Raw genomic sequence first — 25,616 nt, forward strand, 5'->3', positions numbered from 1 at the left:
GCCCGTGAGAAACGGTGTGTAGAGACAGCCAGGCTGATGTCCGATGGAGATGTTATCTGCTTGAGAGACGAAGATCAATAGAATGTACCCTCCTAGGCCTTATACATGGGGACCTGGATATTTGAAAGGTGACTGAATGCATTAGAGCCGATAACTTCTATTTACCACAAGCTGGGATGTCGCACAGGTCAGACTTAAAGTTTTCATCCAAGGTAAAGCACCAGGGAGCTTCCTTCTGGTTGCCAGGGTTGCGGCAGTAGGAGTGGCCTCCGTTGAGCTCTGGAAAGCGCAGGGCGGTGAAGCTGTGTGTGTGTGGGTACTGGGAATTCCAAGGCTGGCACTGGCGCCCCGACTTGGTCACACTGACGGTTCCCCGGTAGTCTACACCTGTGCTATTGTAGCATTTGTGATCTGAAAAACATGAAAGAAAGTCCAGACCGCTAGTAAGAAACAGAAGGGGAATTGTCCTTCCTAGCATCAGTTGGGTGTGGGGAGAGGCAGGCTAAGGACCTTGCTGGTCTTCCTGCCTGTAGGTCAGTGGGGGGAGTATGCTGGGCTTGGACTCAGGGTCTGCCTAGTGCTCACATTCCTGGGAGGATTTAAAGCTTATGCTTTAGGAATAAAATGACCTCTGCAGAGTTTTGAACTGGGGAATACAGGAAGAAATGGGATTGGGGAGGCAGCTGAGGCTCAGGAGGGATTTCACATGGTTTAGGAGTTACTGGTTCAAGGAAGATTCAAGGCAAACTTTTTCTTCCATTCTGACTGGGAGGGTCTTAGAAAGTCTAGAGCTAACTCATGGGAGTCTACGAGGGGCAGCCTGTGCTTCAAGCAGGAGTTGGGCTGTTTGTGCTGATGGCACGGGCTGTCTGTGAGAAAGCAGGCTGTCTGTCATAATCCTTCAGGGTAAAAAATAAACACTATGCAATAACCCCAAAAGTAGCATTAATGACCAAAGAAAACTAATTCTAGATAAAAGGCAAGCAGGCAGAGGGACAGCCTCTGGAGTGGGGCATAAGGAGACCGGGACACATCTTCATGTGTATTTATCAAGTGTGGTCCAGCACAGACCACATAAAACATGAGCACACCCGGTACCTCCCCATGGCTGTACGGCTCTGCTCCTTTCTGCCACACTCCTGTTATCCCCACGGCGAACCCCACACCCATCAATAGTCTCTCCCATCACCGCAGCCGCAGAGCCTCACACCTGCTTCATGTCACATTCTGGACACTATTCCTGTAGCTGGAATCATGTAGTAGTTTCCTGTGTTAGCATTATATTTTCAAGTCTCACCCAGCTGTGGCACACATCTGCATTCTATCCCTTTTGTGATGGTATTTCAATATGTGGACATACTGGTCTTTGTTTTATTAAAAACCAAACAGCTATTTTGGAACAAGTTCTCTGCTATATCAGGTTGGTCCTGAACTCACAAACTCATCATGTACGGAAGGATGGCTTTGAACTGGTGATCCTCATGGCTGCATCCTGAGTGCTGGGATTACAGACATACATCACTCAGTCTATGTCATTCCGGGAATCAACTCAGGGCTCTGTGCATGCTCTCCAAACTCAAGGAGCTACATCCCCAGCTTCTTTTGTGGGCAGTTCTATCAAAAACATTCTTAAAACAAATTTATTTTTATTTTTATGCATTTGTGTGTTTTGCCTGTCTGTGTATGTGTGCATTGAATTCATGCATTGGGTCACCCAGAACTGGACTTAAAGACAGTTGTGAACTGCCAGGTGGGTGCTGGGAACTAAACCTGTGTCCTCTGCAAGAGCAGCAAGTGCTACCAACGGCTGATCACCTCTCCAACCTGCGCTGTGAACATTTTTATATGAGTTTCCATTTGAAGAATTTCTCATTCTTCCAATTATGTGCTCAGGAGTAAAATTGCTGGGCCATTTGGTAATTCTGTATTTAAGTTACTAAAAAACACCACCAGATCCTGTATTTTTTTGTCTTCATGAAGCTTCTTCAAGGCAATTTTCTCTAATCTGCCACGGAGTGCTCAGGTATGCTATTCAGCTTGCTAGAAGGTCAGCAGGTACTGTTGTGCCCCAGGATGAACAGCCATAACCACCACTTACTTTTATTTATAGGGTCTGCCATGGGGATGCCAATCCGTATGCAGTTTGCAGCTTCTGGGCTCTCTGGCTGGGGGAGATCCTCACAGTTCGGCAGCTTCAGCCTCATCAAAATCATAGGATTTGATCTGGCAAAAATGTACTCTGTCTGACACAGGACGTTCTCCAGAACCTCACATTCATCTCGACACAAGTCACGGGGCTTTGGGACAGATGAGGTCTCGTCACAGTATGGGAAGGCGTAGTGGCACAGGGAAGGGATGGCGAACTGAGAACACTTATCAGATAAATGGCTGGAGGTGCCAATCATGGTGAAGGCAGCTGAAAAACAAACAGAGCTATTAACTCCCAGGGGCCAGGGTTTATCTCTGCCTTGATCCTGCCAACAGATACCAGGGAGAAACACACTGCAGGGAGTCTGCTAGGCTGCAGCCCACAAGGCCAAGGGAAGGAGATTCATTTCAGATGCCTAAGCAGCTCACTTTCACCGGTTTGGAAAAAAGTCACTTAGACTACAAAGTTAGAAAAACAGGATTGAATTACATATGTACCATTCCCTAATAAAAATAGTTAATTGGGTTAACGAACAATATATATATATATATATATATATATGTATATATATATATATATATATATATATATATATATCTTCTCTCTTTCTACAGAGTGTTTCACCCAGTACTTAAAAAAAAAAAAAATAATGAATTTTCTGAGGCTCTAAGACATCTGACAGCCCAAGGTCAGGGCTGAGCGGAGCACTATGTCCTATGCTGCCACACGGCAGGAGTGGCCGAGTGGCTTTGGACTATTTGCTTCAGTTCATCGTGGCTTGAATACTTTCTATTCCATCTTCGGAAAATGAGGCAATATACCAGAAGACCACAATCCAATTGTCCCAGTATGCATCTCAAGACCTTGGGGTCTGTTAGCCTAACCTCACATTGCAGGGCATCTCTACCAAAAGTGCACCAGCCCTGTAGGTCCCCCAAAAGGCTGGTCACATTGTCCCACAGTGCATTCCTTGGGACTTTAAGCTCACAGCATATTAAGGACTTCTGAGAAGGACCACAGAGGCTAACAAGTCTGGGAAACATTGGGTCAAACAAAATAAAATGAGTTTTTTTTTCCCAAAAACAAAATGGAATTATAATACTTTCCAGCAAGCTGATAGCCACTGAGCGTATCCAAGAGAAGGTTATTATACATTGTTTACCAAATATTTATATCAGAACACCATTTACTTCACGTGTATATTATTTTAAAGTGTGTCCAAATGCTCTTGCACTGGGTGGAAACCCTGGGCTCAGTGGCTCCTCTCTGTCCAGCCCTGTGTCTCCTCTTGTTCTTAACCCTGAGGACTTCCTGTCCTTTTGGTCCAACAGTTCCTCTCAGCTGCTGCTTGGGTTCTGTCAAGTCGCATGGAGAACAGTTTCTGGCCCTTCCATTCTTCCGTGTTTCTGTCATAGATTTGTCCATATCTCTCTTAAAATCCTCAAGTAAGAAAATATGCAAGATGGTGTGTGGTGGCCCGCACCTCCCCCAATCTTGGGAAGCGTTTCACTGTAGCACTCATGGAGAGTGAGCTATTCCCAAAGTCTCTGGAAGAATGGCTCTGGGATGAGTGTTCTAGTCCAAACTTGTCCTCCCTAGTCTACGCCATACTGCTTCCAAACGCGAGCTCTGTTAGGGTAGAGACACACCTGGCTCCTTCACGCTCTTGTATCCCCAAGTGTCCAGTCTGGTCCCAGCATACTGAAAGCACTCAGTAATATTTATTGAGTGTTTGCATGAATGTGAGACTTCTTGAAGCTTACTTTTCCTCCAAGACTAACCTCTAATAAATTATTTTAATGTAAATTCCAGAGCACAGAGATCACATCTTATGCCTCTTTATGGTCCCACTCCCAACCTTAAGCTTAGCCTAATTCTCTGTCAGGAAAGAAGCCCAGAAAAACTTCTGGCAAGAAAAATAGTTAAGGAAGGCTGAGCATCATTTCTAGGATGTTACCTACCTGTGATCTGATTTTCTATTTCCCCCTGCATATGCAAAGACTCCATATATACAGTGCGGTTGCCAATAAATCGTGCACACGCAATGCCTCGGTATGGCTGACAGAATCCATCTTCTTCATATTCGTCTCTAAAAACAAAAGCACAGTGATTCTTAGCACAGAAAGACATTCGCTCTGACTGCCCAATGCTCTAAAAGATCACAAGGGGGCGCAGTTGGGCACCATAGAATGACAACACTTAACAAAGATTTTCTTCTTTCTTTCTTTTTTTTTTTTAAATTCAGTTCTCAGACATTCCTTAAAACATCTATTGGTCATGTTGGTCAAGTTTCCTACACCCCCAGAAAATCATCCTGAAGCGCAAAATCATCTTTAAATATGGGAAAGAGCTTTTATTTTTGCAGCTGGTGATGGAAGATGATGTAGCCCCGAGAGGGAAGAGGAAGCTGGGATTCTGGGCACATGCTCTGCAGTGTTTGTTTGTTTTCTAAGTGCAGATTATTTCTGCTCCGTTTGCTACAATGGCATGCGCACATTAGCCACAAGATCCATGCCAACTGACATGTCGATTAGGAGATCCACGGGGTAGGAAGCGGGCACTGCTGGGAGGGAGGACAGTTGAGGTTGACGGCTCCTCACTGGGAAAAGACTTGTCCTGCCTATCTACAAGAGGCCAGAGAAACCCACAGACCAAAATATTTGAGATCAGCCACTAAATCCAAAGAACTCCGGAGCATGATGACCTTTATGACCCTTAAAACTTAAAAAAAAAAAAAAAAAAAAAAGCCATGAAAAATTTGCTGCTTTTAAATTATAATAATAAATAAACAAAGGAAGTAGATTTTATCTTGAAGTCAGGGGACACCAGGCAATGAAAAGAAAGCTGCATTAGTCATAGGATAGGAGACCAGGATTCAAGATGGACATTCCACTCCCACCACAGTCCTTAGTGGGATTGTGAAAGACAGAGTGGGGCCAGAGGGTACACAGCAGATGCAGGCCTCCCCGAAGACTGCCTGCTACATTTGAGTTCACCTGTGGCTGATGTGAACACCCGTCCCCAGGTAACACCCATTGCCTCTTTCGGCTTCTTCTAAGTTGGAAGACAGAATACCAAACCTGTGCACCATGGTCCTTGCCTTTAAACAGGCATTGTAACCCCATCAAATAACATAAAGGTTTATTACTTGTTTGTGTATTGATTTAGCAGGGCTAGAGATGGAAGAAGGCCTCATACAAGCTAGGTAAGAACTTACCACTAAGCTACGGCCCCAGACAAGTTGATTTTGTTTATACTAGTCTTAATATGTTGTCTAGCCTCACTTTGAAGGTGTAATAGCTCTTCCGCAGCCTCTCAAGTGACTGGGAGCTACCATGACTGGCTGCTAAAGAAGTCCCTTGAGACTGCAGAGATGGAACATACCTGTCCCCAACATTTATGATCAACTTAGAGGACATTCAAAAGGGAAACATTTTCTACTTGCTTTTTCTCTCTCTTTTTTTTTTTTTTTTTTTTGATTTTCTCTCTTTGTTTCTTTCTTTTGTCTACTATGGCTGTGAGCAGAGCTATGGAGATGAACTTCCCTACCCACAGGTTTCCTATTCCTACAAGACTAGCAGGCTCAGGGTAGCTGCCAAAGGAGTGAAAAACCATGACACAGAATCCTCATTTTCTGAAGCTTCCTACACGAAGTCTCTAGATGAATCCGTTTGAAGGTGAGGATGATTTGAACGTCTTAGGTCCGTCCTGAGATGGTGTGTACAGTCAAACCTTGAAAACGTAAACAGGTGACCAATGAGCCCACGATCACCCGACAGAAGGACCTGAGACTCCAGGGCTGCACAGGCCCTCACAAACCCCGAGTGTTTACTTTTATAAATCCTACAGTAATGGTGAAGCCCCCTCTTTGGCTTAAATCTTACCTGGGTTGTAAAATTAACCCAACTTTTATTAGGTAACTAATACCATAAACCTATAGGGAAAAAGAAGGCTTTGGATGACCTCAAGTTGTTTTCTGGAAACCTAAGTGCAGAGACCAGAGTCTGCCCCGACCCACACCACCCCTGCTACCCCAGGCCCTGCTCTCCTGTTCCCCCACATTAGTGGAGCTGGGACGTTTAAAAGCATCATTGTGAGAACAGTTTTCCCTCCCCATGTTAAACTCTTAAGGCTTTCATTTATATCTCTTGGGAGGACAAAATCTTGGAACTACCCCCAGATATAAATCTCTAATCGACTGGGAGTTCCTATAGTTTATGAGTGAGGCTTAGGCTCAACTTCTTACCACTATTCAAGTTCAAGACTCCTAAAAAGACTGAATATTTCTTCTTTTTCAAACTAAAGTGAGGTGCAACTCGTTAGCTGCCCATTTCCTATCGCCCGTTCACAGCCGCAGGTAGACTGGATTTTTTTAATGCCCAGAATTTCTACAATTTTGATCAGTCTCTCTAGGACAGAGATATTTTTTTTTTTTTATTCCCAAACTAAGACCAAGCAAGTGAGCGCACGATGCACCTGAGCAACTGTCAGCCTCGGCTGTACGTGAGGCTTTCTGCAGGAGCACTCGAGACGGCCCAGCTGCTATAGCTGCTACCTACAGGCTGGATGTCTGAGCCCTGGCGACCCTTGTAAATGCCCAGTTACGCCCTGTCCCCATCATGCAGGAATGTGGTAGCATGCACACCTATGTACACCACACATGTAGCAGCATCAGCAGCAGCAGCAACAACAGCAGCATCTCTTCTGGAAACTTTGAAAAGATCAGTGCATAGAGCTGGAGAGATGGTTCAGTGATTAGGAGCACTAAGTGCTCTTCCAGAGGAGCCTGGTTCAGTTCCCAGCAACCACATGGTGGCTCACAACTGTTTGTAACTCCAGTTCCAACACCCTCACACAGGCAAAACATCAGTGCACATAAAATAAAAATAAGTTGAGAGGAGAGAGAGGGAGGGAGGGAGGGAGGGAGAGAGAGAGAGAGAGAGAGAGAGAGAGAGAGAGAGAGAGAGAGAGAGAGAGAGAGAAGTCTGTGAGGTCAGACTGTCTGGGGCTGAGCCTCTAGAATCTACTTTGCTCCACCCCCCTCCCAGCTCCTCTCCTCCTTTGTGGAGGGTCATTGCAGCTCCCCTGGGATATGAGGCCTGAAACTGCCCTTCCAAGCCCAAGTCACACTGCGCTGTCAGGTCTGGAACAGGTCTGTGCCTCAGGACTACAGTGAACTAAATTTATTCACAAGACTTTATAGCAGGTTTTTATTCTGTGTGAAGCATTGTAGATTTCATATGCTTATAAAATACACGTCAAGCCATTTAATAGACAACAGGATTATGAAGAATGTAGAGGTGTGACTGCTCCCATTTTGGAAAGATGGCAGAACATGAGGAACAGCTATGTGCAGCCAGGTCTGCCGGTCTGCCTTCCCTTTTAGTGTGAGCAGCAGCCGTGCAGCTGCTGGGCTCCTAACAATCAAGACCCAGCCACCCCTTTCCTTTGCAGGGCTATGTCCTAGCATGCACTTCTCCTGATCATGTCTCTTGCTCCCCACGTAAAAACAGAATGCACTGAGGTAGCACAATCAGGGCACTGCCATGGAACCGTGCCATGATGTATCAGGAAGCAAAGGGCATTGGAAAAGGGCACCAGGAACCACTGCTGCCACCTGGATGCTGACTGGATGCTGTGCGAAGGGTGATCCGTCTCTCAAAGCTCCTTCAGACCAGACGCTGGTCCTCAGCACTGATCACCAGCCCTACTCTTTCATGATCCAGCAGATAAAGTCCCTACCCTCTCCCAGTGGGGAGGACATGGGGCCACAGAAATGGAGAGGGCAGTGGGTACAGCTGTCTTCCGGGATGCTCTGTGAGGTAGGCATGGGAGCAGCCAGTGATGGCCAGTTTGCCTGCTCCTTCCTGCTCTGCCAGCTTCTCTTGCAGCACAGGAATAAAATTTCAAGCTATGTTTGGGTAGTTTAGACTTTCTACTTTTTTATCTTTCTCATCATTTCCACTCACAGACATCCTTGGAACTCCCCTGGAAAAGTCAAGCAGCTCCTACCTTTCCCTAATACCCTGATTAAACCATCCTCTAAATTCCAACTTCATATTATAGTCATCCGCACAGGACTCACCCTACCCTGACCCAGCGTCACGACTGGAGTGGATGGAGCTAGACTAACCATCCTGGAACTTCTCTTCATGCTCGGCTGTAATGCAGGGGCAGGGACAGGGAGTATCTATAATAGGAGCTACTGAATGAATTCTGGACAATAAATTTCACTCTAAACGTTGCTTTGGGCGGGGGGGAGGAGCGGGGGGGTGGACATGACCAGTTAAAATGCATAGCTCTCCTGAATGCATAAAGCCTTGTCTACAGCATTCACAGCAGCTAAGGGTAGAATCATTTCAGTGTTAATGAGCAGATGAATGAATAGAGAATACATGGCAGATGCCTAGGGAGGGACAGTATTTGACAGGTCCTGAAACCTGCTTTTTGTAGAAGCATCTACATTATATGCTTTAAGGGAAACATTGGGAATAGGCAGTTCTCGGGGACAGAAAATAGATCGGTGCTTGGCAGGAGCTGGGAGACTGGGGAATCCCTCAACTTGAGATATTGAAGTCATGAAACATTATATGAAATTGCTCACTTCAAAATGGTTAATTTTATGTTATAAAAAGTTCGCTAAGCTTAAAAAAATAAAAACCCTCATGTTTAACTGGGGAACAAGGTAGAGGTAGAACCTTGCCTGGGAGAGGGAGGCGCCTTGCTTTCAAAGGTCAAGTCAGAGGAAACTCAACTATAAATCCTCACAGAGATACTAGCAACTTGCAGAAGATGAGCAGGTGCCTTTGCTCTGATGACAAGGGTGTGTGGCTCCCCACTTGTCACCTCATGGGACAGACTGTAAGAGCCAAACACAGCACTTCTGTTTCCTCTTCCCTTAGCCTACAACAGGCCACCTCAAATCACTGAGAAGAAACTCATGAGGATGACGAAGCCAGTCCTCCTAGTTGGAGTCCGTGTCCTCAGTGGCACTCTAAGCTTTTGACCCAGCAAGAGGTGAATGTTTCTATTCATGTGAAGAAGGGATTTTTTTTTGTCCCATTAAAAGTAACTCAAAAATACTTCCCAGAGGACTGTCATGGCCCTGAACAGGTGCAGAGGACCCTCGTGGCAGGCTCTTCGTTGGGTTCTCTGATAGCCTCATAAACACTGCAGAGACCCAGGGCTGGTATAAGAACCAGGATCTTCCTGGGATATATGTACACACACACACACACACACACACACACACATGTACTCAAAGAAAAAGAAATGTGTTATGTTAAAATATATCTCACTCCAAATCAACCGAGGTTGACTGATGAAAGGATGCATCTGCCTGCCTGTCTGTCTGTGTATGAATAGTATTTGGAGATGAAAATAATGAAATCCTGGCATTTGTGGTAGCATGGGTTGATCATAAGTCAGGCACTGGCACACTCTTGCTTGGCAGGGAAGCTAACTGAGAGAGTAGAACGGTGGTCACTGTAGAGAGGTGATTGGTTTTGGGTGCAGTAGAGAGAAGTTTATGACCAGGAACAGAACACAGCTAGATGAGAGGAATAAGATTTAATGTTCTCTTGCCAAGTGCCCTGGCTCCAGCCAAGTGATGCACTTTTATAATTCAGCATAGCTAGAAGAAAGGACTTTGAATGTTTCCAATACAAAACGGAAAAATGATAAATGAGACCCAGGGGTCTGGTCTGATGTATAGAGTATACACTGTACACATGCCTTAAGACAACATGGAACACTCCATAAATATGCATAATTATGTGTCAATTAAAGTCTTTTTAGGAAGGGTGAAACATGATCTCACTAAGAATCCAAGTGAGGGGCACCAACCCATTTCAGGGTAAGCAAAAGCTCACCAGAGATAGAAGTGAAGAATCAGTTATAATCAAATGTGGTCCCAGAATGTCTTCATTTCCCCAAGAGGACTTGCAGGGTAACAGGTGCTCAGCATGCTATCAGCCAGGAGGAGGTGACATAATGTGCCTTATCAGCTTTAACTATATATACCAGGACACACAACTTTTGGTGAAGCGGCATCTGGACAGGTGTAGACAGAGAGCGAGCAGGTGGGGATAAGGTGAGGGTCAGCAGTCTCAAGCAGGCTTTAGCTTGGGATGGTCACAAGAAGGTGATGGGTGAGACATGAGAACCTCTAGGGTCTCTCACAAACTCTGCTTTTTAAAAACCAGTCTGCAGGTGAGCATCAAGAGAAGGATGTGTTAGCATTCCTGACCCCTAGGGTCAACATTCAAAGTGATCCAATCACAGCCAGTCTGTTCAGGCGCCTGATGACTCAACCAGGAGACCAGTACTGGGACTCTGTGGGCCCTAATACCCTTCCTGGGTCACTGGAATGCCATCGTGAGCACAAGAAGTTATGAGGTGACTGTGTCAAGTGCTGTGAATGGCTCCCACCACTGGACACAGACAGTGGATGTTTGTCCCCTCTGCAAAGCTGGCCTGAGCTCTATCCTACATCATGGATTTTGCTTAAAAAAAGGTTAATCAAATTTCAAGGTTTTTCCTCCTCTTGGCTAGGAACCATTAAAACAAACAGAAGAATACTGTTCTTCCATAGTTTCCAGAAACTCACAGTACAGTGACTGTGTCTGACTCAGTGGTGGGAAGGTTCAGGCTGTGCTTCAAGGAGGGGCTGGGAATTCACGGCTGCAATATGCTTGGAAACAGAACAGAATTCCCTGGGCTTGGAGCTCACAAATGTAATCCAAAGGAAAATGAGGCATGTAATGTATTTAGTTCCTATTTAAGGACATACTTAAAACCATAGGGCTGCACGGGTGCAGTATTAAAAGATAGGGAAAGCTAATGGGAACAAGGGAGCTCTGCTTCTTCAGTTGACTAAGGTTTCCATGGTCAGGTACATTTCACCTCCTCAGAGGGTCTTAGATGTTTTCAGTTTTCCTGCTATGAGGGGCTCCTAAACCTCTGATGTCAGGCTGATGCCAGGAAGCCAGAGATGACAGCTGGAGCCCTGCCAAGCCCAGGGTCCCCGAGTTCTATCAGAAATCCTTCACTTAAGCTTTGGTGTGTCTCCAATAACAAACAACCAAATTACCCCCTGAAATCTCCCAGTGAGGATAACGGAACTTTGGAATATTATGCAACTCACACAACCCTGTCTGGGCAGATTTCCTACCACAAACATTACTAGGATTTGATTTGATTTCCCCTGCTTTTTCTTTTATGTCTTTGGCTATGGGCTGAAATACTTGGTTTATGGAAAGAGTGGCAAATGGAACTCAAGAACTTCTTAGAGTTTTAAGGGCATCTTACTGCTCAAAAGAAGGACAAAGCCCACTCTAGGGTTTTATTTTCAGTGTCGTCTCAGCTTTGTTTCACATTCTTGCTGATGGTAACTACAAGAGGCTTCAGATAAAGCAATGGGAAGACAAAGGCATATCTAGTCCCTGGGTCCTCAGAAAGCAACAGAGATCACATTAAAACTTCGAATGTCAAGAGCTTTAAGGATGGAAAAGGCAGGCTCTTCCTGAAGCCTTTGATGACCCAGGGAAATGGTTTGATACCTTTTTGAATCAGGACACCCCAGAAAAACCATGCAGTGAAGACCATTGTGTTTACTTTAAGACCATCTGTGAACCTTGCCAAAGCCCTCGAGGGTATGTGTTTTCAAAGTGGTGCAAGCATCTGAAAGATGTCATTTGAAATAAGCAATGTGTGTCATGCCAACAGTACAATAGTAGAGCTGGAAAGTGTATTTAGGCCAAGCCATGGGCTTGAGCAGAGTTGATGGTCTCAAGGCAGTGCTGGAATTTTGCTACATATGCTTAAGGATTGAGTCTGTGAGGTTTCAGGTCACTGAGGAAGCCCCTAAACTCTATTTCCTGTTTGTACTTGATGCCTCTGCCACACTTGAGATGGTCCTCATTAGAAAAGGACTCAGAGAGCAAGTAACACAGAAGAGAAGACATTCCATCTGGCACTGGAGAAGAGCACTTGAATCCTACCACTCTTAACTTCTCGTGGACTTGTCCCTTTCCTATTGTCCTTATCATACCTGTGAGTTAGTGACGCCCATCAGTGAGCACACTCACCAGCTCATGACCCTGCTCAGCTGTCTGCATTTTCATCAGCTTTCAGTAATAAAATTTCTCTTTGAAAAGCTCACCTCTAGTCTCTGGTTCCCCCAGTTGGCTTAGACAATCCCGACTTCTAAATGAACTTGCCCTTGAGCCCAGTGGCCAGCCTTGGACTCAGCCGAGCTTTCTCTTAGGAGGCGCTCTCCTCCCAGTGACTTCCATAATTCTATTCTCTTCCTTTAAGGGTTAAAGATCCCAGATGTGAGAGTGAGGCTCAAGGCTCAGCCTTCTTTCTGCCCTTGTCTCTGCTCTGGTCCTGTGATTTAAATGACCATCTCTCCACTGATAATTTTGCTGAGGATTCAACCTCCCATCTTCAGCAAACTTGGCTTTTTGAACCTCAGACTTTATTTGAATATCTGACTAGACTCAAAGATTAACATGTCCAAACATGAATCTCTAGCTCACACTGTTATTTAGTGCTTACTCATCCAGTAAATAACTTATTTCTTCTAATGTTTCCAGTCAGAACTTTCTGCGTCCCCTTCACACAACTGTCTCTTACACTTGTGTCCACATGGCCAGCTTATGCTTCTACAATTTCTCTAGAATGATCTCCCTGATCTGCCTTGAATGTTCTTTTCTGGTTGAGAACACCATTCTTTGTGTGTGTGTGTGTGGGGGGGGGTGGCAGTGGGGCAGAGGACTGTATTAGGAAACTTGGTATGGTTGAGTAAGTTTGGAAATCTTAGCACGCACCTGAGGATGGTAGGAGTTTCTCTACTCCCAACCAGATTCCTGGCCTGAAACAGAGTTCGCCATGATAATGAGGTATCTAGATGGGCCCTGAGGGTTTAGCCAATGAGATTCCCATCACAAACATTTTTTCCTGCAAAAAGTATTTAATCCCTGGTCCACCCTGAGGAAGTGGTATGTACCCATTTCCCGTGTAACACTGAATCAACAGTTCTCTCATCAAGGACTTCTATAGGGAACATGGAGGAAGCCTTCATTTATAGAGCCTCACAGCCTGAGTCTATCAAGGAAGACATTCACCTCCTACCCCAGATAAGCTGGAGTTCTCCCACCACCACCCACCCAGCCCTAGCCTCATTGCGAGCCCTTGGGCCCCTCCATTCTTGACTCCCACCCACCCAGCCCTAGCCTCATTGCGAGCCCTTGGGCCCCTCCATTCTTGACTCCCACCCACCCAGCCCTAGCCTTATTGCGAGCCCTTGGGCCCCTCCATTCTTGACTCCCACCCACCCAGCCCTAGCCTCATTGTGAGCCCTTAGGCCCCCTCCATTCTTGACTCCCTGAGATTTCCAGCAGCATCTGGGTGTTCAGGAGTTTGGGAGCTTTGGCCTCAGACTTCGTTGTTTCTCACCCACACTGAGGACCCCACCCTAAACTGTGTTTTCACACCCCTACGTCTATATATGAGTGCATGCATATGAATGTGTGTGGGGGGGTGTAGGACAAACTGTACTCTTGATCAAAAGGGTGTGCTAAGAAGGCAGGAAGTCCATTTGGCTTTTATTCTAACTCAGATGGTGACTGTCTTTTCCCCACTGGGGTCTGACCTCGGAGTCTTAATTTAATTGGCTAGTCTGAAAAGAATTGGCACACAGGAAATGAAGGAATGAGGAAGAGGTCACCACTCCAGGCTATCAAATTCTTGGAATACAGCAGTGGTCCTTTGTGTAAATAAAGATTTTGCTAATGGGGGATGGAGGAGCTTAAAATTTGTAGCAGAGTTCCCCAATGTTTTGGGGGAAATAAAAAAGATTGAGTTTCTTGTCTTAAACACAGTTTTGTAGAATTTGATAGAAAAGACTGATCTTTGTTTTATTACACAGCGCCTTTAATATTTCTTCCAAACCACCTCTTTTACAATATCTTTTCCTCAAACTCATTAAGACATTACTTTCCCTTTTTAAAAATCCTACCTTGGGGTAAGAATCATTGATCAATAATCCCAAGTTAGGTCCCTAGTACAAAATGAATTATTCCATCCATTTCCTCTTCATGGCTTAAAGTGAGTCCACCTTCCTAGGAGTAGCTCCTTGGCCAGAAAGTTGACCTTAATCCACAGCAATGTTGGGAAGAACACCATTCTCCCTGAAAAGATCTCTCCTGAAGCCTCAGAGCTGATCTCTTTCTGCATTCCTGGAACAAACTTCAAGGCCTCTGTCTCACCTTGGTCTGTTCTTACAGACATTGACCTGTTCATGTGTTCGTTCAAAGGCTTCCCTTTCCAGGCTGAGTCCTCTGCCGCTTTGCTGCTGCCTTCAGCCCTCACCTGGCTACTTTTCTTCAGCCATGAAAGAAGCTATGAGCTAGTGCTCAGCACAATCAAGCTCACTCTGGAATGGTACATGGCTTACAATTCATATAATCCGTACAGATAGAAAGATTGGTCCTTGCTATTTTTCTACAGATTGCTGATAGGAAATAATTATTTGATAAATAAACCGAATCTCCCCTTTTATTTTCGATTCAGTAGAAGCAAAGAGTATAAGCCCATTTAGAATTTTGTGATTCATAGTCAATTCCTCTATGACCGTCTCTCTCCCCAGCTAATTTCTCATACCTCTACTTTTACCCAACAGAGGATGAAAGCTTTTAAACACAGCAGAGTTTTACCTAATTATTAACTTAGCATCCAAAGTACTTTTTGGATTTGTCTGACCCTGGATCAAGTCCCACCTCCTCCAGTCTCTGCATTGATGTTCAACAGGAGAACTGCTCTCCTACTCTACTCTCCCAAGGCTACCAAAGGGTCCTCTGCAGCAGAAATTTGTGTTATCCCTGAGGCCAAAGCCTCTACAAATCATACCTTTTGTTCTTAGGTGAGTCAGTGACTGTCTCAGCTCATTTAGCTTTCAAGTTAAAACATGTTCTTCTCTTCCTCCTGCGTTTCTTCTACCTTACAAGTTACCAGCATGTCCTTTGGTGCTCAGTAATACACTACATCTTTACATACGTTAAAAACCCCTTTCACTTTTGTTTTGAATGTCTTTTGTAATTAAACCTAGGCATTATGAAATGATTTTTCTAAGTCTACACTTAAACAAGAATGTGACAGTAGGATGACTCATGCAGTACCCTCCAAAGGCACATGATTCTTATCTCATATCGAAAGGAACTGAAGCTCAGAAGTCATTGTCCTGCTCCAAGTTTTTTTTAATGTTTCTGCTTTAAATAATATTAAAAGCTGATAACAATATATGTGTGTGGTAATTTGAATAGGAATGGTTCTTACAGGCTCATGAGTTTGAGTGCGTGGCTCATACGAAGCAGTACTATTCGGAAGTATGGCTGGGTTGGAGTAGGTGTTGCCTTGTTGGAGAAAGTGTATCACTGTGATGGTAGGCTTTTAGGTATCCTATGTTCAAGCTACGTCTAGTGTAGCACACAGTCTCTTTCTGCTGTTGTTGAACCCTTTACTTCTCCAGCACCGTGTCTGTCTGCACACTACCCTGCTACGTGCTATGATGATAAGGGACAGAACCTCTGGGACTGTGAGCCAGCCCCAGCAAAAGAGTTTTTTGTAAGAGTTTCTGTCTATCTGGGCAAACAGAGAACCTGGGGCACAGGCCTGGTGAGGTTGCACCGTGAGTACCCAGAGCACAGAGAGTGCTTGGTGGTGCTTGTGGAAGAGGTTCCTTTCTGGCTCACAGTAAGAGCCAGGCCACTGTCACAGGGAATTAGGATCTGCCTGGGGAAGGCAGTGCTGGAAGATAAGCTCCACAGGCGCTTTTATACCTGTACCAGAGGTGAGCCTGACACACAGGCCCAGGGAGGGAACACCAGGAGTTCACAGAGAGCAGAGAGTGCTGTGCTATCTAGAAATGGGTCCTTTTTGGCCTAGATAAAGAGCCAGGTCCCTGTCAGTAGTACTGAGGACCTGAGGGCAGAGGGCTGAGCTCCCAGAACAGCCTCACAGAGCTCCCACACCTGAGCCCACAAAGACAGAGCTGAGTCACTGTCACCAGAACTCACAGGTTGCCCACAAAAAGCCGAACACTCAGAAGTAATTTTCTTCCTGACCCCACAGGCCCTCAGATCCACAGGAGAGTCAGGCGCCAGTCACTGACAACAAGACCACATATAATCACAGATAACATGATGGCAAGAGGAAAGCCAAAGAACTTAAGCAATGGAAACCAAGACAACCTGGCAACACCAGAACCCAGCTCTCCCACCACAGCAAGTAGTGGATTGCCAAATACTCCAGAAAAACAAGACTCAGACTTAAAATCATACTTCACAATGATGATGGAGATCTTGGAGAAGTGAGTGATTACAGGAGAACGATTACAGGAGAACACACATAAACAAATAGAAGCTCTTAGAGAGGAAACACAAAAATCACTCAAAGAACTACAGGAAAACACAACCAAACAGGTGAAGGAATTGAAAATGGAAATAGAAACAATAAAGAAAACACAAAAAGAGACAACCCTGGAGATAGAAAACCTAAAAAAGAAATGAGGAGTCACATATGCAAGCATCACCAACAGACTACAAGAGATGGAAGACAGAATCTCAGGGGCCAAAGACAACATAGAAAACATAGACAAAACAGTCAGAGGATGCAAAATCCAAAAATCTCCTAAGCCAAAAAGTTCAGGAGATCCAGGAAACAATGAGATCAAACCTAAGGATAATAGGAATAGATGAGAGAAAAGAATATCAACTAAAAGGCACAGGAAATATCTTCAACAAAATTGTAGAAGAAAACTTCCCTACCTTTAAGAATGAGATCACCATAAGCATAAAAAAAGCTTACAGAACTTCAAATAGATTGGACCAGAAAAGAAATTCTTCCTGACATATAATAGTCAAAACACCAAGTGTTCAAAACAAAGAAAGAATACTAGAAGCAGTAAGGGAAAAAGGTCATGTAACATATAAAGGCAGACCAATCAGAATCACACCTGACTTCTCAACACAGACTATGTAAGCTAGAAGATCCTGCACAGATGTCATGCAGACCCTAGGAGAACACAAGTGTCAGTCCAAGCTGCTATACCCAGCAAAACTCTCAATCACCATAGATGGAGAGACCAAGATATTCCAGGACAAAACTAAATTTACACAATATCTGAACACAAACCCAGCACTACAACAAATTATAGGTGGAAAACCCAATACAAGGAGAGAAACTACATCCTAGTAAAAACAAGAAAATACCTAAGCAAGAAAACCAAAAGAAAAAAGACACACAGGTACAATTCTACCTCTAAAAGCAAATATAGCAGGAAACAGCAACCACTATTCCTTAATATCTGTTAACATAAATGGACTCAATTCCCCAATAAAAAGACACAGGCTATCAGGCTGGATACATAAACAAAACCCAGCCTTTTGCTGCATACAGGAAACTCATCTCAGACACAAAGACAGACACTATCTTAGAGTAAAAAGCTTGGAAAAAACCTTCCAAGCAAACGGCCCCAAGAAACAAGCTGGAGTAGCCATTCTAATATCAAATAAAGTAGATTTTCAACCAAAACTTATCAAAAACGATAAGGAAGAAGACGTTTTACTCATTAAAGGGAAAATTTATCAGGAAGAACTCTCAATTCTTAACATATATGCTCCAAATACAAGAGCAGCCATATTCATAAAAGAAACCCTACTAAAGCTCAAAAAATACATTGCACCCCACACAATAATAGTGGGAGACCTCAACACCCCACTCTCAGAAATGGACAGATCATGGAAATAGAAACTGAACAAGCAAACAGTGAAACTAGCAGAGGTTATGAACCAATTGGAATTAACAGACATCTACAGAACATTTCATTCTAAAACAAAAGAATACACCTTCTTCTCAGCACCTCACAGCATCTTTTCCAAAACTAACCATATAGTCAGTCACAAAACAAGCCTCAATAGATATGAGAAGTTTGAAATACTCCCATGCATCCTATCAAATCACCATGGACTAAGGCTGGCCTTTACTAACAACAAAGACAACAAAAAGCCCACATACACATGGAAGCTGGACAATGCTCTACTTAAAAATAGCATGATCAAAGAAGAAATAAAAAAAAAAAATTAAGGCTTTTCTAAAATTTAATGAAAATGAAAGCACAACATACCTAAACCTATGGGATGCAATGAAAGCAGTACTAAGAGAAAAACTTATAGCTCTGAATGCCTCCAAAAAGAAACTGGAAAGAGCATACATTAGCAACTTGACAGCACAGCTGAAAGCTCTAGAACAAAAAGAAGCAGATGTACACAAGAGGAGTAGACAGCAAGAAACAATCAAACTCAGAGCAGAAATTTTCCAAGTAGAAACAAAAAGAACCATACAAAGAATCAACAAAACCAGGAGCTGGTTCTTTGAGAAAATTAATAAGATCGATAAACCCTTAGCCAGACTAATTAGAGGACAAAGAGATAGTATCCAAATTAACAAAATCAGAAATAAAAGTGAAGACATAATAACTGAAACTGAGGAAACTCAAGAAATCATCAGATCCTACTACAAAAGCCTATATTCAACAAAACTGGAAAATCTGGAGGAAATGGATGAATTCCTAGACAGATATCAGAGACCAAAGTTAAACCAGGACCAGATAAACCACCTAAAAAAATCCCATAACACCTAAAGAAATAGAAGTAGTTATCAAAAGCCTCCCAACCAAAAAAAAAAAAAAAAAAAAAAAAAAAAAAAAAAAAAAAAGGCCAGGACCAGATGGGTTCAGTGCAGATATTTATTGACGACCTTATACCAATACTCTCCAAACTATCCCACAAAATAGAGTCAGATAGAACACTATCCAACTCATTCTTTGAAGCCACAATAACTCTCATTCTTAAACTACACAAAAACCCTACAAGGAAAGAGAACTTCAGACCAATCTCCCTTATGAACATTAATGCAAAAATATTCAATAAAATTTTTGCAAATCGAATCCAAAAACACATCAAAATGATCATTCACCATGATCAAGTAGGCATCATCCCTGGGATGTGGGGATGGTTTAACATATGGAAGTCCATCAACGTAATCCACCATATAAACAATCTCAAAGAAAAAAAAAGCCATGATCATTTCACTTGATGCTGAGAAAGCATTTGACAAAATTTCACACCCCTTCATGTTAAAAGTCTTGGGAAGAGCAGAAATTCAAGGCTCATACCTAAATGTTTAAATTTACACACCAAGAAAACTTTGTCTATTTCCATGTTATGTTTTGTTTTACATGTACTTTGTGCTCATTGTAATTAGTAAGATTTCAATGCATATTATCAAACCTTTAAAAATATATTCATATATTTTCAAGCCAAAACGCTTTTAAAAATCTGTACATGTATCTCTGTGTATGTTTTTTTTTTTTTTTTAATAAAGTTGTAAGAAAAAAAATTCTGGTTGCTATACTCATGGTGTCTCTTCTCAGTAATGAAACCCACACTAAGACAATATGAAAATGTGATCATATATGATTTAGTGAGAAAGATAACACAAAACTTACAAATTACATGGTCTCATCTGGCTCTGTGTTCAGATGAAAAAGCTCTATTTTAGTAGATTCCTCAACCTCAAAATCATCCAGGGGCACAACAGTGATATAGCATATAGGCCAGGGAGCTGAGAAAACACGCTTGCCAAGGGGTTTGCCTTTGCTAACCACACAGTGTGCACTCTTTCCTGCTATAGGCAGTTCAGACTCAGGCGAGGGAGAGAGTAGATGCTGAAGAAAGCTTTTCTGAGGAAAAGTGAGAGAGAGCTGTAAAAGAAGAGAAAGAGTGAGAGTGATAATGAGAGGAGAGCAAGAAAGTATGGAAAGAAAGATCCAGCCCCACACAGACTGGCTTGCTCCACATTCCCTCTATCCAGGGAGGACTGTTCTCACTCCCAGATAATGACAGGAAAAATGCTGGCCAAGTAAGTTCCAAGCTTTTCCAGGGCATTACCTAACTGAAGCATGATGCTTGCTCTGAACTTGGCACTGCTGGGCGGAAAAGTCACTGGGCTGGAAATGAGAAGAGGGCAGTCCTGCACTCACTTTGGCTGCCATCAACCTTGCTGAGGTCACTCAGCTCCTTTTGTCCTCAGCCACTTCATGTGTGTGCCCTATAATCTGAACCACACATGTCCTTTCTTATTCCAATGTTCTTTCCAAGTTGAACGTTTCATGGTTACTCTAGTTGAAAAGCTCAGCATGTCCCAGCAAGATGGCCACAGCTGCTTCTGAGCTGGCCTTTCTAGCTCCACTCCCAACCCTGGAGATCCACCCATATTCTTTGCTGAGGTAGAAGGGAACACCTAGTGTGATATTAGATCACTGTTCTCACAACTGTTCCCTGGCTGTCCCCTGCAAAGTCCCTTGGTGACAGCCCCACCACATAGTAATCACAGGGCCTAAGGCATATCTTCAGCACTCTTTAGGCCCCAGAATGTAAGAGCAGCTTGTAGTTGCTAAATACACCATCTAGCATCTAGACTTTTGTATTGGCTGATTCTTGCCAGGCTTACTGTCCTCATTATTTCATTCCCATGTAGTACAGTCTTTCCTCATTGAGGATGCTCTGCTGAAGCACCAGTGGTCCATGAGAAGGGATGCAGTCTTTCCTCATTGAGGATGCTCTGTTGAAGCCACCAGTGGTCCATGAGAAGGGATGCAGTCTTTCCTCATTGAAGATGCTCTGCTGAAGCACCAGTGGTCCATGAGAAAGGATGCAGTCTCCAGCATTCAGCACAAACTTTGTGCTACTACAGTGACCTATTGAGAGCTCTGTTCCCAAACTGGGCAAAACATTGCTAAAAAGTAGCAGATGTTCTTACCTTCGGCAACCCCAGCCTAGCCTCACTCTCCACAGAGCCTAGCACACAGCCTGGCCTATAGAAGACACTGGTACATGTTTATGAAGTTGTAGTCTGTCCCTTTCCAGTCACAGTTGCAAGAATTTCTGCCAAACTCCAATGCCTTCAGCCTTCAGCAAGTCCTCCTCTGAATACTGCCCCAAATTGCCGACAAAACAGACCCCATCTCCAATCCTTGAGATCCTTTAGCTAGCCCCTCCATGTGCCCCACATCCCCAAGGTGGTTCTTTGCAGAGTTGGCAGGTTAAATGCAGTCTCCCTGCTTTTCATCCCCTCCCACTGATTTTCTAACTATGAGTGAAAGGGCTCCCCAGTTCCTGGGGTCCTGGCTGGTGTTGGACAGGGCTTGTAGCACAGTCATATCTGACTCCATGTGGATATTATGCTAAGCATTACTAAACAGCCCTAACCTATCAACTCCTGCCGTTGTAGGCATTTGCAGTTGGAATGTTTGTAGGCTGAAAAAGACAGGTTTGTGAAAATACATAAACATCTATGGTGAGAGTTGACATATGTTTTCTCCGAGCGAAAGCAAGGGACTCATGTAGATTCTGCAGGCTTTGGACAGTGCATAACATCCATCTCGTAGGCAATTAATCTCTTGGCAGGCTTTGAGTGAAGCAATTACTCCATGTTTTTCTTTGTCATCGTTCGGAAGTTTAACTCTGCATCTATCTGCCTGATTCCTGTCTGGAGAGCCAAAGGGTGCCTTAAAACCTCTGCAGCACACATATGTAAAAACACTCAGTGTTCACACATTTGATTTAAATATTGACACATTTTTTCATTAGAACATTAAACCCTTAGCTTTAGTCATTGTAAATGCTTTCCAGGAGAGTGACTTCCCTACTAGAATGGCTCCTAGTAACTCAATACAAACTTTGCAAGAGAACCTCACTGTGGCTGGCTATTGTACTCTTTTTCTGTGGTGAGGCAGCTGTGACTGGTTAGGAACCAACACTGGAAACAGTACTCAGAGTGTTCTTGGCAGATTTCTTACATCGTTATTCAATATGAACTGCAAATCATATGCTCATAGTTATAAGAATGTCAGGAAACCCCTAGCGTTCATGCTTTGTTTGACAAAGCAATCTGAGTAGTGCTGGAAGGCAGAGGCATCCTGGGCTTGCAGTGGAGAAGAGAGGAACCCTCCCGTGGCCAGCAGGTTTGGAGAAGTTGGGAATTCAGTCGTCTGTGACAAGAGGCCGGCTCCGCACTGATAGGAACAGAGCTCGGGGTCCTGATTAGTCCACGATGTATGTCAAGGTGACCTGAGCTCTGGGAAGCTGTGCAGGAAGGCTCTTTGTTTCTTGCTCACTTCAGCTCAACTGAGCTTCAGAGCAGGTTTAGCAAACTGTTTAGGTGTGTGTGTGTGTGTGTGTGTGTGTGTGTAAGTAAAAAAAAACAACCCTCAGAGAGTCAGTTTTCTTCTTTCACCAAATGGATCAAATGCAGGTCATCAAGTTTAGTAACAAGTTCATCTGCCTGCCGGCTGCTCTCTGTCTCTTTCTGCTGTCTTTCCCCCCTTCTCTCTCCCTTCTTCCTCCCTCTCTTCGTCCTTCCCTCCCTCCCTTCTTCCCTTCCAATGTCCTTTGCTTCACCCTTTTTTCCCTCTGACCCCTCCATCCTTCTTCCTTCTGTCTTCTCCCTCCCTTTCTCCCTCCTTCCCTCCTTCCTTCCTTCCTTCCTTCCTTCCTTCTCTCCTCTCCTCTCCTCTCCTCTCTTCTCTTCTCCTCTCTTTTCTTTCTACTGTTGAGTTATGCCTGCCCCTGTTATAAGACACTGTATGAGACTCTCATTCTGCCCTTCCTTCTCCTAAACCTTGATTTTTGTTTTGTTTTTAGTGGTTGCATTTAATACTTAGGTTGGATCCAACTTTTCAGTGGATATAAAAACATTGAGATGAATGTTCTTGCATATCTTTACATATAGCTATAACTATTCTCTAGGCTTAAAACAGTAAGTGGAATTATTTCCTTAGGTAAAACCTGTGCAATATATATATATTCAGGTAGCTACTTAATACCTTGGGGTTTCAGTTGCTGTGATAAACACCATTACCAGAAGTGACTTGGGGAGAAAAGAGTTTATTCAGCTTGTACTTCCACACCACAGTCCATTACTGAAGGAAGTCAGGGTAGAAACACCAGGCAGGAGCCTCTAGGCAGAAACGGAAGTAAAAGCCATGGAAACTGCTGCTAACTGGCTTGTTCCTCATGACCTTCTCAGTTTGCTTTCCTACTATCTAGGACTGAGGGGTGACACTGCCACCCACAGTGAGCTGGCCCCTGACATAGGTAATTAGTAATCAGGAAAATGCCATATATACTTGCTGACAGGCCAATCTTGTTGGGGACATTTTCTCAATTAGTGTTCACTCTTCCCAGATATCTAGGTATGTGTCAAGTTGACAAAATCCACCCAGCACATCTAGAAAATTTATCTTACTATATCTACATTTATCACTGCCATAGGATACTATAAATTTACCTGTATTCACTGCTGGCAAGTACCTGCTCAATGTTATCACCTTTAAAGTTTTTCTATCACTGTGACTCTCAGTAGTTAAACATTCTCCTCACATGTTCATTAAAACTTATGCTTTATCTATATGTGCAGTCTATAGGTCTGTGTATTTTCCAAGTCTATTCTACTGTTAGCAGTATTTTTTAGTAGACATTGTAAGAACCTAATGGATCTTTCCAAAGGTACACAATCAGCTAGGTAACAAAACAAGGTTCAAATTTGGGTTTTTCAAGTCAGTTTCCTGTCACAATAGGCACATGGCACAAAGGTGCCAAATTGTACTAATAATAATATCTTTAAATGCAATCTATTGGAAAAGGCTTCACTGAATAGAACAAGACTGAGAGCATGTGCAATGGAAGAAGAAGGCAGGTGCCCTCCACGAGGAGCAGCAATGCTTGATTTGGTTTGTCATTGTGTTTACCACCCTGTGGTTAATGAGTTCAGCGATACAGGAGTAATCTAATTACCACTTTTATATTGTGCCTTATCTGCATGATCTCCACTGGTCCCCTAAGACTTACAGACTTAGAATAAACCTGTAGGCAGTGTGCTGGGTGTATGAGGAAGGGGTCTTCTTCCTGTACATGGGGATGGTGCCATAGTTCATATTACTCTCTGCCTCAGTGGATCTCAACCTTCTTAACGCTGCAGCCCTTTAATAAGTTTCTCATGCTGCAGCCCTTTAATAAGTTTCTCATGTTTACGTGATCCTCTACCATAAAATTCTTTTCACTGCTACTTCAAAACTCTAATCTTGTTACTGTTATGAATCATGATGTATTTGTTTTTGGAGAGATATGTCAAAGGGGTCACGGCCCACAGGTTGAAACTGTTGCTCTACTGGGTTAGTGAGGAAGAGTGGTATGTATAAAAGGAAATCTCAGTGACATAACAGCCATTCATGCCTTCAAGTCTTTTCGCTGAAGAGGGAGGAGCTGCCTACCTTCATTTCTATTTTACCAAATTCACCAGAGCATCCAGAAATAAGCCAAGAGCTAGATAAGTAGATATTACGAGGTTTTACATGAACCACCATTCACTGACATCAGAGACCTGGCCACTGGGAACTTCAGAGCAGAGTGACTGACGGAACTGAAGGTGTCACCCTGGTCAGGAGATGACTCCAGGCGACAGAAAAGCATTCTTCTCAGAGGCTCAAAGGGCAGCCACTTCTACAGATATGCACGCGTCTTCTGGATGCTGGCACGTGGTATTTACAGGGAGACTGTGATTGCTATTTATATTCTTAGGAACATGCAAGAAACCCTGTCTTAAGACTTCAACATTTAAGGCGGCCATTGGACATCTGAGTTAGTGAAGGAATAAACATCAGTACAGGGAATAGGGGAATACAGAGCTGTAGGAGTCCATTTATGGCTCCTTGGGAAATGGGAAGATTAGGCAACGGCAGCCAAAGGCTGAATGGTTGAGGAGAATAGCAGCCAGTTCTTTCCTCTCACTCTTCCCTGCATGCCTGAGTCATGTGGTTAGTTAAAGCTCTACCAGGTTAAATAATGTGGATGGCCCCTGTTGCTTTTTAAAACAGTAAGAATTCCATAATATAATCCGACCTCTTAGGAATCTCATTCATGAAAACCGGTTTTTCCAGCCTCATTTCCAGTTCTGACAAAGAGCATCAGATGGAAAATTTCTGCCTGGTGCACACAGAGACAGTTGTGTAAGGTAGCCTTGGTGACCTTTACTTTTTCCTCTGTTCAAGCATCTTTAATTGGGTACCTGGCATGTGACAGGTGGTGACAGATGGTAGAGGTTTGACCTCAAAGGACCCCAGGCTTAAGGAAAGAGGAATGGTATATGGTAGGAGGGCTGGTTTCTCATACGGTTTTCTTCCTCAGAATTATAAGGAAGTAGCAGGAAGGGTGGCAGTTAAAGACCATCCTGCTCATATTGAGTGGCTAATTTAATTTAACTAGCGACCATTCTAGGTGCTAGGGCTCAGGGTTGGAGTAAGGCCGAGGGATGGGGTTGGGGCAGAGCACAAATATTTTGGGCGAGG

General features: G+C 43.7%; 1 protein-coding gene across 1 annotated transcript in view; it reads right to left on the reverse strand.

Annotated features, from left to right (window-relative positions):
• ROR1 (receptor tyrosine kinase like orphan receptor 1) overlaps positions 1-25,616 on the reverse strand; it is a gene marked incomplete at both ends in the record, with an annotated part of 349,065 nt that overhangs the window by 24,852 nt on the left and 298,597 nt on the right. The window contains 3 exons of the mRNA XM_080921318.1: positions 166-411; positions 2,099-2,416; positions 4,111-4,238. Coding sequence (XP_080777444.1) covers positions 166-411; positions 2,099-2,416; positions 4,111-4,238 — 692 coding nt within the window. The remainder of the gene's footprint in view (positions 1-165; positions 412-2,098; positions 2,417-4,110; positions 4,239-25,616) is intronic.

Source organism: Micromys minutus (genome assembly GCF_963924665.1).
Source record: "Micromys minutus genome assembly, chromosome: 9".
Lineage (NCBI taxonomy): Eukaryota > Metazoa > Chordata > Mammalia > Rodentia > Muridae > Micromys > Micromys minutus.